Below are 19,869 nucleotides of genomic sequence, written 5' to 3'. Positions count from 1 at the left end.
GCCCTTGAATTTGGTATAAACTCGAACTCAAATCCTTTCCTCCATGTTTCAAATTTATTTTGGTGTTATTGTGTTTCGCCACTGTTCTATTGTAGTTGGAATAATGTAAATTCTGTTAGTGGTCGATTTTAGTTCGTGTTCTATCCAGTTTTTAATTTCGTCTTTGTTTAACTGAAACTTTTTCACTAAGTTATTTCATTGTTAACATGTTTCTTGCTTGGTTTGATTTTAGTCATTAGGTTTTAAGTTCTCTTGATTGATTCGAAGGTTAGTGTTAAGTTTTAGTTACATGTTTGATGGTAGTTTAATTAAGTTCTAGTTACTTGTTTCTAGGTTTGGTTTGAAGCACACTAGGTTTGGTATTAATTGGCTTAAATATGAAGTTGGCTAAGTTGATCATGATTTAGGGTACAAAGCAGCTTACTTTTTAGTACTAGAGTGGTTGAAAGTACATTTTCCTCCATGTTTTGCCCCTTTAGTTGGTTTGGACTGTCCTTTCCCTTTTGGACAGCCCTTGGATAGACTTTTAGCACACAAAAGTGAGTCTCTTGAGCAGGTTTTTGGTGAATAAAAGTTAGTCATTTTAGACAGACTTTTGGTAAACCAAAAGCTGCCCAAAAGTGACTTTCTTTGCTTACTTAAGGGCTTCTCCTTTCATATTCAAGGACACACATAGAGATCAACTTATACATTCAGAAAAAGAACACAAAACTAGAGGGTTTTTAGTGAATTTCCTAAGAGCAAAAAATCTTACAAAAATATAAAGTTTTGGAGTCGTTTTTGGTTCTTTCTACTTCGGAAGTTGATGAGTTTCTGGGTTTGATTATTGTTGGGTTTTTACTCTTTTTACTGTTGTTGCTATTTCATTTGACTAGACTTTTGTAACGACCCGACCGATCGTTTTGAACTCTAGCACATCGTTCAGCAGTTTGAGGATATGAGTAGCTTCACTTCAGGTATTATGACTTGCACACACGGTCGGAATTGAATTCCGGGATGTTCGGAGTTGATTTGGAAAGAGAATTCTCATTTTGGAAGCTTTAAGTTGAAAGAATTGACTAAGGTTTCTATTTTTGAGTAAACAACCTCAGAATCGGGATTAGAAGGTTTCATTAGGCTTGTATGATGATTTCGGACTTAGGCGTATGTCCGTACTGGGTTTTGGAAGACCCGGGAACGTTTCGGCACCTATTGTGGAAGTTAGCATTTTTTGAAGAATCTCATAAGTTCGGATTGAAGTGCATTTCAGGGTTATCAATGTCCGTTTGAGATTACAAGTCTGGGAATAGCTCCATATGATGATTCTGGTATTGGGAGCGCGATCAGAAGTGAATTCGGAGGTCCGTAGGTCATTTTGGAGTCATTTGGCTAAAGATAGAAATTTGAATGTTTATGAGAAGTTTGACTGGAAGTGGACTTTTTGATATCGGGACCGGAATCCAATTCCAAAAGTTGGAGTAGGTCCGTAATGTTAAATATGGCTTGTGCGCAAAATTTGAGGTCAATCAGACGTGATTTGATAGGTTTCGACATCGAATTTAGAAGTTTAAAATTTTAAAGTTCATTAAGATTGAATTGGAGTGTGATTCATGATTTCGATGTTGTTTTATGTGATTTGAGGTCTCGAGAAGGTTCGTGTTATGTTATAGGACTGGTTGGTGTGATTAGACAGGGTTTCAGGGGCCTCGGGTGTGTTTCAAGGTGGTTTCTGAGCATTTCGGGCTGTTTTGGAACTGCTGTTTGCTGGTGTCTGGTTTACTTCTTCGCGAATGCGAAGGGAGTCCGCATTCACGAAGAGGAGTTGATGGGGTTATTGAGTTTAGCCTTTGCGAACGCAGGGGGAGGCTACGCGAATGTGAAGAAGGTAAGGGAGAGTTGGTCCCAAGGCCATTTTGCCTACGCGAACGTGATACGCGATGGGTCTAGGCAGCTTGCTTTCGCGAACGTGATCAGCGGGTCATGAACGCGGAGAAGGATTTTCTGGGCATGAGATTTCTGTGCTTCACGAACGCGAGGGATGTTCCGCGTTCGCGATGAAGGGTCGCCTGGGTAGTGTTATTTTAAAATCGGAGTTTTGGCTTATTTTTACTTCATTTCTTCCATGGGAGCCGATTTTGGAGCAACTTTGGAGAGCCATTTTCATCACCAAGCATGAGGTAAGTGATTTCTACTAGTTTTGAGTAAATACAAGGCTTATATATGGATTTAGACAAGGAAATTTGTAGAAATTTGAGGATTTTGAGGAAGACCTAGAAATTTGATACTCTTGAATTTTGACCACAATTTTGGACATGAAATTGAGAGTAAATTATATATTTGAGTTCGTGAGGTTATGGGTAAACTTTATCTTTGAAAGATTTCGGAATCCGGGCCCGTGGGCCCGAGGGCCTTTTTGCCAACTTTTCGATCAGGGTTAGGAATTGTTATAAATTGGATTATTGTGAGTAATTGATCATATATTGATGGATTTACATAATTATTGGCTAGTTTTGGAGCGTTGTGCATCAATTTGAGTCCTCGAAAGGGCGTGGAATGCCGGTTATGGAACTTCGGAGCGAGGCGAGTCTACTTTCTAACCTTGTAAGAGGGAATTGTCCCCATAGGTGAAATAATTGGTTATGTGCTCCTATTTGTGGGGGCTACGTACGCATGAGGTGACGAGAGTCCGTGCGTAGCTACTAATATGTGTAGGTCCGGGTAGTCTAGGACCCAAAATCATGCTATACTTGGAATATCTGTAATCTTATTGACAGTTGAATTGGTTAAATCCTATCAAATTGGTAAATGAATTTCTAAAAGGATTAAACTTTATTTTCTTAAATTGTTAAAAGAGAATTGGCTTTTATTTGGATAAATGTTCCCCAATAAATTCTTAATTGGCCGTTTGAGCATGTATTTCTATGTGTACCTATGTCGCATGTATGATTCGTGAGCAGGGTGATTTTTTATTTAAATTTGACTGCGTCGCATGTATGATTCGCGAGCGGGGTAATAGATGCATCTATGGTTCGCGACGTTCGACCCTCGACAGTGCACATTTTACATTTATGTTGAATCGGCCATACGACTTCGGCATGATTTGCGCATGCTTGTATTGCTTGCCTTGAGATTTATTAATATTGATATTTGCTCTCCCCGACTTGAGATAATTGATAATGAATGGATTATGAATCCGGAGACTTTTAATAAAAAGGAACTTTTACTTGTTTTGTGACTTATTTGAATTTACCGTTGTTCTTAGTAAATCCGTGATTCATTGCATTAATAATATTACTATTGGACCATTAGCAAGCGTGGAAATCGACCTCTCGTATCTACTTCTTCATGATTAGACGGGATACTCATTGGGTACACGTTGTTTTCGTACTCATACTACACTTGCTGTGCATTTTTGTAGCAAAGGTTCATATTTGGCTAGTGGCATAGTGGCATTGTTGATTTTGAGACTTAGGTGAGCTGCATTTATCGAGATGACCCGCATACAGTAGAGTCTCCTTTAGAGTATTTTATTGTATTTTTCATTTCTATCCACTTTGTATTCCGGACAGTTACCGTATTTTATTTTATTCCCTAGTAAATGCTCATGCACTTGCGACACTGGGTTCTGGGATGATTATGGGGTATCTTGTATTAACTGCTTAACATTCATATTTGATTTGAAACGACTATCTTTTACTGGTAAAATTGAAGGCAAAATATAGTTTTTCAAAATTATTAAAATGAGAATTTAATTAAGTATGTTGGTTGGCTTGCCTGACAGTGGTGTCCGTCGCCATTACGACCCTTAATGGAATTTGGGTCGTGACAACTTTGGCTTGCTGGTTCAGTGTCGGCTGTTCACCTTCTATTTTCTGCAAACTAGGTATTTTTCCAACTCTATAGTTTAGTTCTTAGTTGCACAAAGTTATGGCGACGTTGTATTGACGTGTTATAATTGTTTTCTTTACGTTTGTGTTGATCTTTTGCTCATAAATGGATGAATGAATGTTCAACTTCATGAATATGTGCTCTGTTTCTCTTCTAAGTTTCAGTTCTCCTGAACTAAAAAGTTGTACATGATTGTTTCAGTTACTAAAAGCTATGGTGATAGATTTATGGCATAATTTAGTTGATGTCACGACTCGGATTTTCCACCCTCGGGAGTCGTGATGGTGCCTACTAATGTGAGCTAGGCAAGCCAATATTTGAACCATCTACCTTTTTACTAATTTTATTCTCTTTAACAATTACGGAGAAATAACATTTAAACGACGGAATATAACATAAGCGGAAGAAAACAATAAGCCTCTGAACATGAATATCTATTACAACTATTTGAGTCTCGACTATCCAGAACTGGTGTCACAGTTTCACAGAAGGTCTAAGAATTCTACAAATAAAGGTCTGAAAGAATTAAATACAACACTGTCTCTGGAAATACATGTAAGAAACAGGAAGGTAGATAGAAGGAGATACCAAGGCCTACGAATGCCTGCAGGGCTACCTCGGGTCGCCTGATGAACAAAATTCAGCAATCTCACTACGGTCCAAAGTCTACAACACTGGGGTCTACACAAAAGAGTGCAGAGTAAAGTATCAGCACAACAGACCCCATATGTTGGTAAGTGCCCAGCCTAAACTCGGCGAAGTAGTGACGAGGCTAGGACCAGACTATCAAATAAACCTGTGCAGTTATTTAATATACAACGAAAAGTAAAATAAGAATAAGCAAGTAAGATGGGAGAGGGGAACATGCTGCGGGGGTATACCAGCATTAACAGTAAATCCAGAGTAACAGTCTAAGGGCAGCTTAGAATTCCCAGCGAACAAAAGAAACTAATATCCAAAATAAATACACTTGTATCAATAATTGTTGTGGCACGCAACCCGATCCCAATATGTATCAACACTATTGTGGCGTGCAACCCGATCCATATTATTTATCATTGTTGCAGCGTGCAACCCAATCCACATATATCATTGTTGCGGTGTGTAACCCAATCCACATATATCATTGTTGTGGCGTGCAACCCGATCCACATATAATATTGTTGCGGCGTGCAACCCGATCTACATATAATATTGTTGCGGCATGCAATCCGATCCACATATATTATTATTGCGGCGTGCAACCCGATCCACATATAATATTGTTGCGGCATGCAACCCGATCCACACATATTATTGTTGCGGCGTGAAACCCGATCCACATATAACATTAACAACAATCATAACAAGAGTACCGACAAGGGATCAATAAGGTCTACACTAGCCCGGCAAGGGATTCGACAGCATAAGTAATCACTTCTCGGCAAGGGAGAAACAGCTATGCCCAAACTTGTTACAACATCCGACTACCTCAGTCATAACAAACTTATCACAATATCTAACTACCTCAGCTATAACCAAACTCGTTACCACACCTAACTACCTCAGCTACAACCAAACTTGTTACAACACCTAACTACCTCAGCTACAACCAAACTTGTTACAACACCTAACTACCTCAGCTACAACCAAACTTGTTACAACACCTAACTACCTCAGCTACAACCAAACTTGTTACAACACCTAACTACCTCAGCTATAACCATAATCCCTACCCAACACACAGAATCATCAACCTAAGCATCTGTAATATCAATTAAGAACACAATGCAAGGGAACTACAACTCAACCATAGCCCGGCAAGGGAGAAACATAATGATCTCTTCTCTTTCTCACTTTTACTTCACAATTCACTTCACAACTCGAGCCAATGCTCTAGAGTTTCAATTATCACTTATACTTTTACAATTCGTTATACAACTGGAGCCAACGCTCTTCAATGTTCATAAGTCACAATTCTTTCCACAACTTTACACAACAAATAGAAATCTTCACCAAGGCATGAATAATACAACGAAATCATGAAAATCACAATATAAGACTCACGGTCATGCTTGACACCAACATATAGATACTCGTCACCATGCCTATACGTCATACTCAACAAGAAACAAATAGCAAATAGGGACAACTCCTAATCCCTCAAGCTAATGTTAGACCAAACACTTACCTCGAACTTCCACGGCTAACTCAATCCTCAAACACCGCCTTTCCTTTCGAATTCGGCTCCAAATCAATTGTATCTAGACATAATCGACTTAATAACATCAATAAATGATAAACAATCCAATTCCAATACTTAATTATAGCTTTCTAATCATTCTTCCCAAAAATCCAAAAATCGACCCCGGGCCCGCTTGGTCAAAACACGAGTTTCGGACCAAAACCCGATCACCCACGAGCCCAAATATATAAATTGTTTTGAAATCCGGCCCCAAAACGAGGTCAAATTCCCAAATAATCAAAAGCCCTAACTCTACCCAAATCCCTAATTTTCTACCCTTAATCACATGTTTTAGGCCTAGAAATCTAGTGGGTGTTGATAAAATGGAAGAAAACGAGCTTAAGATTACATACCTATGAAGCTATGGTGAAGTTCTTCTTCAAAAATCGCCTAAGAGGTGTGGAGAAGATGAAGTTTGTGAAAAATAATGAAAATCCCGTATGGCATTCTGTTTTGAAACTTAAAATAACTAGGCAAAATTGGTCATCGCATTCGCGATGAGTTAGGTTTGACAGACCTTCGCGTTCGCGGAAGATGGCTCGCGTTCGCAGAGCTTTGGCTCCTCAAGCCTACGTATTCGCGGGCCAGTGGCCGCGTTCGCGATGCACAAAATAGTGACCCCTCCTCAGGCCTTAACCTTACGCGTTCGCGAGTGCATGGACGCGTTCGCGAAGGGTATTCCCACCTCAGCCTCGCGTTTGCGTCTCAAGCTTCACATTCGCGAAGAAGAAATCTGGCACCTGGGAAATTTGCCTTACGTGTTCGCGAGAGGGACCACACGAATGCGAAGAGTAAAATCCCTGGGCACTGAACAGCAGAAACCTGCAACTTTTGAGTTCCAAAAACCTTCCGAAACACATCTGAAACACACCCGAGTCCTCGGAGCTCAAAACCAAACATACGTACTAACTCAATAACATCTTACGAACTTATCCGTGCGATTAAATTACCAAAATAACCTCAATAACAATGAATTAAACCTCAAAATCAATGAAATATTTCAAAACTTCTTAAAACATCAAACTTTGCATTTACGGTCCAAATCACTTCAAACGGATTCCGGTTCTTACCAAACTCCACAGAATCTTCTTAAGTTATATATAAGACCTGTACGGGGTGCCGGAACTAAAATATGGGCCCGATACTAATATGTTCTAATCGAAATTCATTTCAAATTCCTTTAAACAATTTCAGAAAATAATTTTCTTTAAAAATTCATTTCTCGGGCTTGGGACATTGAAATTCGATTCCGGGCATACGCCCAAGTTCCATATTTTTCCTACGGACCCTCCGAGACCGTCAAATTACGGGTCCGGGTCCGTTTACCCAAAATGTTGACCGAAATCAAATTTATTCATTTTATAGTCAAAATTTATCATTTTTTAAAAGCAAGTGATGACCCTTTAAGAGTTTAGAGATACATTTGAAATCTTTCGGTAGTCGATGACTTAGAGAAACGTTAAGAGTTTAAGTCGAAGATTTGTGTATGGTGGGGTTTAAGCTTAATAGCAGTTGTATTGAAATTCTTTGGTCCAAGATTTTTCTTTTTGTGACTTTGAAATTGTACTAGTCTGTTCTAGTTTTCTTTAAGTTTGACATAACCTTTGTTTCCCTACATTTTCATTTGTACTGGCAGAGTTTTGTGCAAATAGGTTCCAATACATGTTAAAGCGTTTAAGTAGATAAAGCATGTTTTATTTATTTATTTGTTCTTTATTACAAATATAAGAATGGATATTAAGAAGTTCCTCCTTAGTTTTAATATCATTAAAAGGTTGTTAAAAATATGTTTTAACCTGAAAAGTTGTGTATCATTGTTGAGTTAGTATTTCTGTTAGAGTGAATTGGGAAGTAAAATTAAGTTTGTTTAGAAAGAATGCTCTTTTATATATATATTTTAAGGAATTCCGGGTTGGATAGTAAGTTATCAAAGTTAAGCTTTTTGCATGTGACTTTTAAATGTTTATATGATAAACTAAAAAATATCTTCTTTTTTGTCTTATATATAAATACAAATGCTTAAGTTTAGAGCAGTATGGGTTTTTGGGGTTTGGTTCAAGAAATCCCTTTCGGGCTAAATAATTTCTAGTAGCCCAACACCAATAAAATCCATCAGCTAGTCTATCTTTATAGTTAATAGCATAGTTGGCAAATTCTTATTAAATCAATGGTTGACCCAATGGCCAAAGTGGCCCAAAACGAGCCAACAGTTCAAATACCCAAATAGCTGCCTCATTTCCTTTAAATTGGAATACTAATAAAAGTCGGCCCATTTTTGATAAGAAGGTTGCCCTTCTATAAAATAACAAGTTGGTCCAGCTTTTATATTTTTATTTAATTGAATAGCCTCAATAAAAATTAGATTTTTATTTTATTAAATAACTTTATAACTTAGTCTCTTTTATAATTAATTTAAGGACTAGGCAATTAGTAGGCACGCTTTAATCCTTTTTTATTCACGGAATTGCTTACGTAGCGTGATATTTAACATTCAATAAGTTAATTCAACAATCTCATACCATACCCATTAGTTTTTGTTAATTTTTAATTTAATTAATCCTTTGCTAAAATCGCGGATTCGCTTGCGTAGCGCGATATTTGACTTTTAATAATTTTCAAGAATTAATTTTCTCAAATGTAATAATTTCTCAAAAGTACTACAAATAATTTATTGTCATGATTTCGGATTCGCTTGCGAGGTGCAATTATGATAAGTTAATTAATTTTGTTATTCGATCACGCATTCCCTTGCGTAGCGTGGTTATAACAACGTAATTTATCCAAATTATTTTTTTAATAATCATGAAATAAAAGCGGATAGGTAAAACATGAAAATCATATGAAGCACAGTTTGTCAAAAATAAATTCAAGCCAAGTTTTAAGTCAATAAAGCGACAGTGCTAGAACCACGGGACTCGGGAAATGCCTTACACTTTTTCTCCGGTCAACAGAATTTCTTACCCGAACTTTATTTTCGTGGACCGATAAATATAGAGTCAAACCTTCCTTTGACTAGGAATTCTAATAAAAGGTGACTTGGAACACCAAAAACTCAATTCCAAGTGGCGACTTTGTAAATAAAATAATCCCTGCTCAAATTTGTCACTTTAAGTGAAAAAACTCTTTAACCTACAATAATCCATAACACATATCTTTTTGGGGTAGAAAAGGGGCGTGACAGGTTTTACGTACGTTTATACGTACCCCTTCACTTTGGGCTCATTCTCATTGAGCGGGGGACTTGACCCCATGATCCAGGAATTCTGCCACCGGTATCAACTCTGTCTGGTGTTAATACCCAATTTTGCCCCTATATTTTATAGAATATTCCATATACTTTTAAAATATTATTTTACATTATTACCCAATTTTATAAGCATTTTCTATAATCTCCTATAAATTTTTAAAGCTTTAAAATTTTTTTGCATGTAATTTGTCTAAATATATATTTATCATTCTCTACCCTTACCCATTTTTATAAGATTTTATCTCCTTTGCACGATTATATTTGCATTTTTTCTATTTCTATTAATACTATTTATAATAATAACCTATATTCTATACATAATTGTATTTATTAAATTTTTTATGCTAAAATAATATTTTTATATTTTTATAATATTAAGATATTATTTTCAAGCATTTTACTGCATAAATAATATTTTTATTATTTATTAAATTATTTTTAATAAATTTTATGTGTTTAAAGTACAGCCCAAACAAAGAGGATTAATTGTGCTGGAGCACAAGTGTCATACAACTCATAAGTCGTAACTAATTCCTTAGAGGCCCTGCACTAATTGCTCTATGGCTCTTCCAAAAATTTGCACGACCCCTGACTATGTCCAGAATGTATGAGATATCTCATCATAAAAATCCACTAATTAGATATCAGTGTATATATCAACAAAGTAAGAACGGAAATTATGGACAAAATATAAAGAGAAAGCAGTAAAATCCTATTCAACGGTATCAAGCTAGAGACCAAGGTACAAGTTTGCCTTAAAAATATTATTTTGTATGTATAAATTATTAATTTAAAAATTAATAACTTAAAAGGAATAGAATTATGAACCTATATGCTTCAAATTCTGGCTTTGCCTATAATGGTACGTCCCAGAGTTTAGAGAGTTACTATGGTGCATCGAAGCAGCAATTACAAAGAGAAAGAAAGAACTAGACTAACTTAAGCAATATGTTTAATGGGGGAAAAAACAATCAAATAGAGCTTTGTGTCATGATATGTGTGGCAGGGGCGGATTTAGGGGCGCAAGGGGTTCACCTGAACCCCATTCGCCGAAAAAATACAATGTATATATAAGGCAAAATCTATTTTTTACCTCGATATATTAAGTTTTGAACTCACTTAACACAATCCAAAAGTGTATTTTAGTTGTCAAGGGGGTTCAAAATCTACATAAGGTCATAAGTTCAATTCCTGCTAGATACAAAAAAAAAAATTTTGAACCCCTTTCGTGGAGATCCTGCCTCCGCCACTGATGCATGGGGCTTACTTGATTAATGCTTTTTAAGGATTCAGGTAGGAGTTCTTAAATTACAAATTAAAAGACCCAACCAATCAATATATATCATTGGATGATACCTCATCCATTTTCATGCGTGATACAGGTATGCTAGTAGTTTCTCACATTTATATGCTAGTAGTACACCCATTTGTGAATTTATATTCTTTTGTAAAAATCTTTTGCGACAAAATTAGATATAATAAAGAAAAATTTCAACCACAAGTAAAAAAACGCTCAAACGCAACATACAGTCGCCCCTGCCCCACATTATTCTACAAACAGAAAGTAAAAATAAGCAAGCAAAAGTATGGTCATTAATCACTATAGGTAAAAGAAAATATGAAAAGTCTTGCAACAGAATGCATAGCCATAGCATATTAATTTCAACAGACGCGTTTTTATTTAAAGACTTGGAACTTCTTGCGTTGGATGTAGCTTTGAATTTATGCCTGCAATGATGATTTATTAACCAAGTAAAATTACAGTTAGTAAATAATTTTTTTATTTTTGGTTGAAAAAGATGAAAGAGAAGAGATTACTAAAAGGCCAAAATGTTCTTGCCTTGCGAGAAAAATTATTTGATAACCAATCAAGACCTTCATAAAGCCCCTGTCCAGATGTTGCACTAGCACTCTGGATGTACCGAAAAAGACAGAGACAACACACAGGCAAATTCCTCAGCTATTTTAGTTGGAAACTGTTTTTAAAATATTTGACATTGAAAAAAAAAACTAGAAGCATTTATATTACTTTTTTTTTCCAGTTTCATCTTTAGTGCTCTAATTGGTGAAGCGTTAATTAAGTGAAACATTTGAGAGAAATATAAAAGGTAGTTAAGGCTATGAAATATCTTTTTAAGGCTGTATAATATGAACCAAGTTTATCAGTAATTTCTGCAACACTCATAGCATTTGGAAGGTCTTGTTTATTGGCAAACACAAGAATAGTAGCGCCTCGTAATTCTTCCTGCTTAAACCATAATTAATTTCGGTTAAAGTCAATTAATACTTTTAACTTTTATATCAGTTGTAATATTACCTCATTAAGCATGCGATGGAGCTCATCTCTAGCTTCTGTAATTCTATCTCGATCATTACTATCTACTACAAATATTAGACCTTGAGTAATCTGAAAGTAGTGCCTCCATAGAGGCCGGATCTGTAAAATTAGTAGAACAAAGTAAAAAATTAGATAACTCAATTAACCAAGTAATTAGCTTTGATTCGGATTTTTCGAGTGTTAACATGTTAAATACTTTATCTTGTCCACCCACATCCCATACAGTGAAGCTCGAATTCTTGTATTCCACTGTCTCCACGTTAAATCCTAGGGATTAATATACCAAGAGATTAAGTTGTACTCTGTACGCTAACAATATATAGAATTTTTATATTATTAGTGCAATTTAACCGTATTGCAACACTCAGTCTATGGTTATCATATCAAATTTAATATGGAGATTAACTTTTTGCAAGTCAATTTCAATGCACATGATAAGTTAATAAGGACAAAAAAAAATCAGTTAGGAAAGTTTTTTTTTGGGATATATTTTCTGTTCTTTTTGTTGGTAATTGAACGTAAAGACATTCAAACGCATAAAGAGTCGAGATAGCAAATACCAATTGTAGGAATGGTAGTGACAATCTCCCCAAGTTTTAATTTGTACAAGATGGTTGTTTTACCAGCTGCATCGAGTCCCACCATTAATATTCTCATTTCTTTCTTTGCAAATAGCATTTTTACAAACTTGGATATTGACATACCCATTGTTGCTCTACAATCACAACTACTAGTGCAGAGAATGCACTTAATTATTTATCTGCAATTTCCTAATAGCCTAATATTCATTGAAAGAGTCGAATAATGAATCGCATTTCCAAAACTTAAAAGGAAAAAATAAAGAATATGATTCTGATAAGTTTCGAAGAGAATAAAGCTAAGGGTGCAAATTAATTCTATTTCACTTTAAGCTAAGAAGGCATCTGTCTTTTGGCCCCTCAGTCCACTGGCGATTCGTTTCCCAAAAGCAGGTTCCCTTTTTAATCTTGCAAATCTATATGCACAAAAGAAAATACAAATATATGAATAGACATTAACACAGGCCAACGTTGAACTTCCCAGCAATCTATTTGACCATTGTTCAACTTTCGGATTAAATAGGTTGTCTCAGAGAAAAGTTAATTTGCATCATTAATGGAGTATTTAACTGTTATCCAAGCCCCCATCTCCATAGCATGTCGAAAAGCTAAAACTTCAGCAATCAGAGGCATCCCAGTAAGTAGAACTTGTGGGTCGGAGCATGGACATGAAGTGATCAATGGAAGGTTTTTTTCATTCGCATAAAACAGACTAACAACGTATCTGAATAGGTGCACTAGTTCACAATGGAATAAGAACAATTTTGGGCAGTGAAGATACATACAGAATGTGTGTCAAGGGTTTTGGATGAGATGTGTGTCTGAATGTGTGTTGCCCGTTCAATGTGTGTCTCCCTTTCCGTCCACCGCCATCAAAGATTTGCTAATCCTGGTTAACATACATGCGTCTCCCACAGCAAATTAAAGCAGTTCATATTCCTTTTTATCCTTATTGTTAGAATCAGTGTTTCGATAAATTGGAAATAATGTATTTGATAAGAAGGCTCTTTATTTTCCAAAGTAAATGAAAGTGATTTCATTCTTGATTTATTATTATTATTATTATTATTATTATTATTATTATTATTATTATTATTATTATTATTATTATTGTTGTTGTTGTTTTACAAAAACATCTCGATCTTCCAAATCCATGATCTTTATTAAATGAAAAAAACTTGTCTTCAAGAGTCTTTAGCCTATAAATAGGACTGATTTTCTGTGAAAATATACAAGCAATTCACAAACTACTTTTCCCTTAAAATATTATAAGGGACACTGATCAAATGGTGAAATCATAGATTCAAGAATAGAAGAACAACATTCTTAAATGCTACTTGTTGTATGGCTTAGTTGAATTCCGAAGATAGAGTTGTCATTTATTGTTCTGTTTGATCGTGGAAGAGACTCCAACTATCTTCAAGAAACGTTTTCTCTATGTACCTTTAAGCCAAGCAAGTTTATTTTTGTTTTCTAATATTGTTGTTATCCTTGTTCTAACAATTTGAAGATAGCTATCTCTATGGCTACTACATTAATTTTGAGTGGTATTTCATCTTTGCCAAATCCAAATTCTAAAATATTTGATGGCAAAGACTTTTTTAGATGGCATGGAAAGATGAAATTCTTTTCACGGTGTTTGAAGTTAACATATCTTTTTTGAACAACCTTGTCTCAATGCTTCTAATTCTGAGGTAGCAACTAATGAGGCTACTTTGATTGGAGAATCAAATTGCTAAGTGGCAAGATGATGAATATTTATGTAAGAATTATATTCTTGGAGCAATGACCAACAAATATTATGACAAATATTCTGCTTAGTGAAAATTTGCCAAAGAACTATGGGATACTCTTCAAGCTATTTATTTGGCAGAAGAGGCGAGCTCAAAGAAGTTTCTTGTTTCAAATTATATGGAATTCAAGATGATTGATAACAAGTCAATCATTGATCAATTGCAGAATTCCAGTTTATAGCTAATAAAATTGTTATTTCTGGTGCTCTTATTTCAAAACTTCCTCTGTCATAGAAAGAGTGCAGAAGCAAACTCTTACATAAGAAGGAAGATTTGACTCTTGAATAATTGTTGCAACATTTACAAATTGAACAAGAGATTAGAAATTGTGACAATGATATTTTCAAAAAACCTGTCATGAAAACTGATGTGGTTGAAGAGAAATCAACCAAAAGGGAACCAGATAACAAGAAATTTACAAAGGTAAAGAAAAGTAAAAATTTCAAGCGTAATAATGCTAATTCTAAGTCAAGTGAGTGTTGCTGTCATAAAGTTGGTCACCATGCTCGTGATTGTAAAAATCTTAAAGCTGAAAAAAAGAAAGGAAAAGTAATTAATAGAAATGATGAACTTGTGACGATGGTCACAAAAGCATTTGTAGCTGAAAATCAAGGCAAATGGTGGATAGACATCGATGCAACTCGCCACATATCAGGTGATCGAAATACTTTTAAGACCTATGAATTAGTAGGGGACAATAAAGTCATGTATATGGGAAATCCTCTGCTAAAGTTGTTGGAAAAGGAACTGTAGTTGAAGTTTACTTCCAAAAAGATGGTCACGTTGAAAGACATATTGTATGTTCCTGATATTCAGAAGAACTTGGTGTCAGGTACACTTCTTTCGAAGCATGGGCTTAAAATGATTTTTGAATCAGATAAATTTATTTTATCTAAGAATGGCATATTTGTGGGAAAAGGCTATGCTATGAATGTCATGTTGAAACTCAATATTGATAATGAAAATATTTCTGCTTATATTGTGGAGTCTCTGGATTTATGGCATGAACGTTTAGGTCACATGAATTTTAGATCCATTCAACTTGCAGTGAATCAAGGATTAATTAAAATTTTTGGAAAGGATCATACTGCTAAGCGTCTTACTTGTAGTAAGTGCAAGATAACAAAAAAGCCTTTTAAGACAGTTGAAAGAAACTACACACTTTTGGAATTAATTCACACTAATATTTGTGAGATGGATTGTTTGTAATGAAAAGAGATATTTTATTACTTTTAGTGATGATTATTCAAGACATACATATGTCTTTCCATTAAGAACAAAAGAGTAGGATTTTGAGACTTTCAAAAAATATAAAGCAAAAGTTGAGAATAAATTGATGTGATGACCCAAAAGGTCATCACTTGTTTTAGAAAACAAATTCTATGTTCAGATGCCTTAAAAACCTCTTTTTGCATCACCTCAATTTGCGTGCGCAGTCCAAGCGCGTAGCCGAAAAGCCAATATGTGAAAAGTTTGTGAAAATGATGAATTTTGCCTATAAAATAGATTTAAGTTGACTTCGTTCAATATTTTGGGTAAACGGACCCGGACCCGTGTTTTGACGGTCCCGAAGGGTCTGTAGAAAAATATGGGACTTGGGCATATGCCCGGAATCGAATTCCGAGGTACCAAGCCCGAGAAATAAATTTTTATAAAAAATTCTTTTCTGGAGTATTTATGAGTTTTTAGAAATGAAATATGTTTAAACTTGATGGTATCGGGCCCGTATTTTAGTTCCGGAGCCCGGTACAGGTCTTATATATGATTTAAGATGAGTGTGAAATTTGGTAAGAAACGGGCTTGAAATGATATGAATCGGACCGTATTTGAGAAAATTGGAAAATTTGAAGTTCTTAAGAAATTTCATGATTTTGATGCTAAATTCATAGTTGTTGATGTTATTTTAGTGATTTGAATGCACGAGCAAATCCGTATGATGTTTTTAGGTTGGTTTGCATGTTTAGTTTGGAGCCCCGAGGGCTTGGATGAGTTTTGGATAGGCCACAGAGTAGATTTTGGACTTGGAAAATTGCAGGTTCCAGCTGCTCTATTGCAGGCTTGCAGGCTTCGCATTTGCGAAGCCTGACTCGCAAATGCGAGTTTGCAAATGCGAAGGCTATGTCGCAAATGCGAAAATAGCCCATGCTAGCCTACCTCGCAAATGCGACGTTTCCCCTTTTGGCCAGTCGTCGCAAATGCGACATATTGTTCGCAAATGCGACTTCGCAAATGCGAGCGCAATTGCTACATCTGCGACCTGCAATTTTATAACTTAGCCGAAAATCTTTCATTTTCACACTCTTTCTAAACCAAAACACTCTTGGGCGATTTTTCAAAGACAACTTCTCTTCCAAATCGATTGTAAGTCATTTCTAACTAGTTTTCTTCAATCTTTAACATCTTTTTACATGATTTCAACTCAAAATCAATGATTTTCATGGGGAAAATTGGGTGTTTTGGATAGAACCTAGGTTTTTTAAAAATTGGGGATTTGGACCTCGATTTGGGGTCCGATTTCAAAACAAATTATATATTTGGGTTTGTGGAGGAATGATATCGGGTTTTGGTTCGAACCTCAGGTTTTGACTATGTGGGCCTGGGGGCGATTCTTGACTTTTTGAAAAAACTTTGGAAAACTTATTTTCATGCATTAGAATTGATTAATTTAGCATTTATTAATGTAATTAAGTAAATTGTGGCTAGATACGAGCAAATTGGTGGTGGAATCAAGAGGTAAAACGATAGTAGAGACTTGAATTGTGTTCGTGGCATCGAGGTAAGTGTTTGGTCTAACTTTAGCTTGAGGGATTAAGAGTCGAGTCCTATTTGCTATGTGGTATTTGTTGAGTACGACATGTAGGCATGGTGACGCGTATCTATACGTTGGTGTCAAGCATGCCCGTGAGTCTTATATTGTGATTATTATGACTTCGTTGTATTATTCATGCTTTGGTGATGATTTCTATTGTTAAGCAAAGTTTGTGGAAGAAATTGTGACATTTAAACATTGAGGAGCGTTGGCTCAAGTTGTATAATGAAATGTGAAAGTATAAGTAGTAATTGAACCTTTTAGAGAATTGGCTCGAGTTGTGAAGTGAGTTGTGAAGTAAAAGTGAGAAAAAGAAGAGAATTATTACGTGGCTTCCCTTGCCGGGATATTGTTGCTTTTAATGTTATCTCCCTTGCCGGGATGTTGATGTTTCTTTTGATATTGTTCCCTTGCCGAGATTCTTATTGTAATTTCATTTATTCCCTTGCCCTATTGTTTGTGATTGTTGTTTGGATGAGGAAGAGTGTTAAAGCACGAAGAGTGATATCGTGCATTGTTTTGGTGAGAGAGTGTTAAAGAACGAAGGGTGATGCCGTGTATGATTTGTGAGGAAGAGTGTAAAGAATGAAGGGTAATGTCGTGCCACACGATGTACAATTCCGTGCCGATTATATTGATTATATGGTGAGGGCTAGAGTAAATACATGAAGGGTGATGCCGTGCACATTTTCATTACTTGACTGCTTTGGTGAGGACGAGAGTAAAAGCACGAAGGGTGATGCCGTACACTTATTGATTCCTGATTTCTTTATTGATATCTGAGATATGTGGTTCCTTTTAATTACCCATTGTCTTTCTATTCTAAATTGATAGCTCCCCGCAGCATGTCTCCCTTCCTATACTTGACAGTATATTACTGTTCTTCCGTTCCGCTGTATATAGTTAAATTGCATAGGTTTATTTGGTAGTCTGGTCCTAGCCTCGTCACTACTTCGCCGACTTTAGGCTAGGCACTTACCATTACATGGGGTCGGTTGTGCTGATACTACACTCTGCACTGTGTGCAGATCCCGGAGCAGCAGCTTTTGGATTGTAGCTTGGGTGGCTACCTTCAGTCCACACGGAGATCCAAGGTAGTCCTGCAAGCGTCCGCAGGCCCTGGCGTATCCCTTTATCCCTTTATCCCTTTATCCTGTTTTATTTACTTATTTCAGAAACAATGTATCTTTTATCTTTCAAACTTTATGTATAGTATTCTTAGACCGTCTGTGAAACCGTGACACCGTTCTGGGTAGTCGATGTGCAAATAGTTGTATTGGATACATGTTCAGATAATTTATTGCTTTACTTCCGCTTATTATAAATTCCGTTGTCTACACGTTATTGCTTCATAACTGTTAAAGGATATAAAATGGGGTAAAAAGGTAATTTGTTCAAATAATCGGCTTGCCTAGCTCATATTAGTAGGCGCCATCACGACTCCCGCAGGTGGGAAATCTGGGTCGTGACAAGTTTGTATCAGAGCTCTAGGTTACATGGGTCTCACAGTTTACAGACAAGCTTAGTAGATTCTGAGGGATCGATACAGAGACGTCTGTATTTATCCCCAAGAGGCTACAGAGCTAGGAAAAACTTCGCATTTATTCTTTCCTGTCGTGCAGTTTGGTTTCTCAATGCTAATTGAATTTCTACTTTGTTCTTTCAAAGATGGCGAGAACACGCGCTTCCTTATCCATTGACCAGCAACCCGAGCCCCCAGCAGTAGCTCCCACGAGGGGCAGAGGGCGAGGCCGAGGCTGTGCTACAGGCCGATGAAGAGGCAGAGCTTAGCCCAGAGCAGCAGCACTAGCGGCGGAGCCTCAGGTTGACTTTGATGATGAGGTTCCGGCCCAGACAGTTTTGGTGGGCCTAGCTCAGGTCATAGAGGGATTTATTGCTACCCCAATACTCCAAGATGCTCTGGTCCGTCTAGTGGGCCTTATGGAGAGTGTCACCCGGACATGCTTACTTCTTCTAGCACCAGTCGTCTCTCAGGCTGGAGGAGGAGCCCAAACTCCTGCTACCCGCACTCCGAAGCCGATGGCTCCTCAGTTTTAGACTCCAGCAGTCCAGCCAGTTAGAGCAGTTCAGCCGGGTGTGGTAGCTCAGAACGATGATGGAGCAGCTATGTCTGCCGATGCTTTATGGAGATTGTACAGGTTCACCAAGCTCTTCACTACTACTTTCAGCGGTGCATGTTCTGAGGATCCCCAGGATTATCTAGACAGTTGTCATGAGGTTCTCAGGAACATGGGGATAGTGGATACCAATGGGGTTGATTTTGCTAGTTTTCGCTTATCTGGATCCGCCAAGACTTGGTGGAGGGACTATTGTTTGGCTAGACCAGCCGGATCACCAGCTTTGACTTGGGAGCAGTTTACTCAGCTATTTATGGAGACGTTTCTCCCCATCACTAAGAGAGAGATAGGCAGTTTGAGCATTTCTAGCAGGGTTCTATGACTGTTACTTAGTACGAGACCAGATTTATTGACTTGGCTCGTCATGCTCTTATCATACTCCCCACTGAGAGAGAGAGGGTGAGGAGGTTCATTGAGGGACTTATTCAACCAATTCGACTTTAGATGGCTAAGGAGATATGGAGTGAGATTTCTTTTTAGGAGGCGGCCAATGTGGCCAGGAGAGTGGAGATGGTTCTGTTGCAGGGAGGTGGTCAGGGGTCTGACAAGAGGCCTCGTCATTCAGGCCAATTCAGTGGTACTTCATCTGGAGGCAGGGATTCGTATGGTAGGGGACATCCTCCTAGGCCTTTTCAGTCAGCACTTCAGGTTTCTCACGGTGCTTCAGGTGATCGTAGTTCTTATATGCAGTATTCTGATCAGCAGTCCTACAGTACACCACCAGCTCCTATCAGTGCATCGTTGCTCCAGAGTTTTTGGGGTGGTCATTCAGGTTGTCAGGGTCAGCAGTTTCAGTAGCCGAGGGCTTGTTACACTTGTGGTGATATGGGCTATATTCCTAGGTTTTGCCCTCGAGCATCGAGCAGCTCTCAGCA

The 19,869-nt window shown here is 37.0% G+C and overlaps 1 protein-coding gene across 2 annotated transcripts; it reads right to left on the bottom strand.

Moving 5' to 3' along the window:
• Window positions 1-10,723: 10,723 nt before the first annotated feature.
• LOC104246845 (ADP-ribosylation factor 2-B-like) lies at window positions 10,724-12,466 on the bottom strand. Of its 2 annotated transcripts, XM_070167459.1 has the most exons (6): window positions 12,237-12,458; window positions 11,873-11,943; window positions 11,656-11,775; window positions 11,466-11,583; window positions 11,179-11,261; window positions 10,724-11,066 (listed from the first exon to the last, which is right to left on the bottom strand). In XM_070167459.1, the coding sequence occupies exons 1-6, from the start codon at window positions 12,382-12,384 to the stop codon at window positions 11,061-11,063; spliced, it is 546 nt and encodes a 181-aa protein (XP_070023560.1). In that variant the 5' UTR covers window positions 12,385-12,458; the 3' UTR covers window positions 10,724-11,060. The 2 variants fall into 2 exon arrangements, with proteins under 2 accessions (XP_070023560.1, XP_009801043.1); XM_009802741.2 differs by lacking the exon at window positions 11,466-11,583 and having other exon boundaries at window positions 11,179-11,250; window positions 12,237-12,466.
• Window positions 12,467-19,869: the final 7,403 nt, after the last annotated feature.

This window comes from Nicotiana sylvestris, chromosome 2, assembly GCF_000393655.2.
Source record: "Nicotiana sylvestris chromosome 2, ASM39365v2, whole genome shotgun sequence".
NCBI classification, from domain to species: domain Eukaryota; kingdom Viridiplantae; phylum Streptophyta; class Magnoliopsida; order Solanales; family Solanaceae; genus Nicotiana; species Nicotiana sylvestris.
Note: the sequence above shows the minus strand (reverse complement) of the source record. Positions and strands in the feature narration are given on the sequence as shown.

Coding starts and splice junctions, on each gene's coding strand:
- LOC104246845 (XM_070167459.1), bottom strand. CDS start 12,384: ATGGGTATGTCAATATCCAAGTTTGTAAAAATGCTATTTGCAAAGAAA. Junction 11,584..11,655: donor TCCATCGCATGCTTAATGAG/GTAATATTACAA, acceptor TGGTTTAAGCAG/GAAGAATTACGAGGCGCTAC. Junction 11,262..11,465: donor TTATACAGCCTTAAAAAGAT/ATTTCATAGCCT, acceptor TCTGTCTTTTTC/GGTACATCCAGAGTGCTAGT.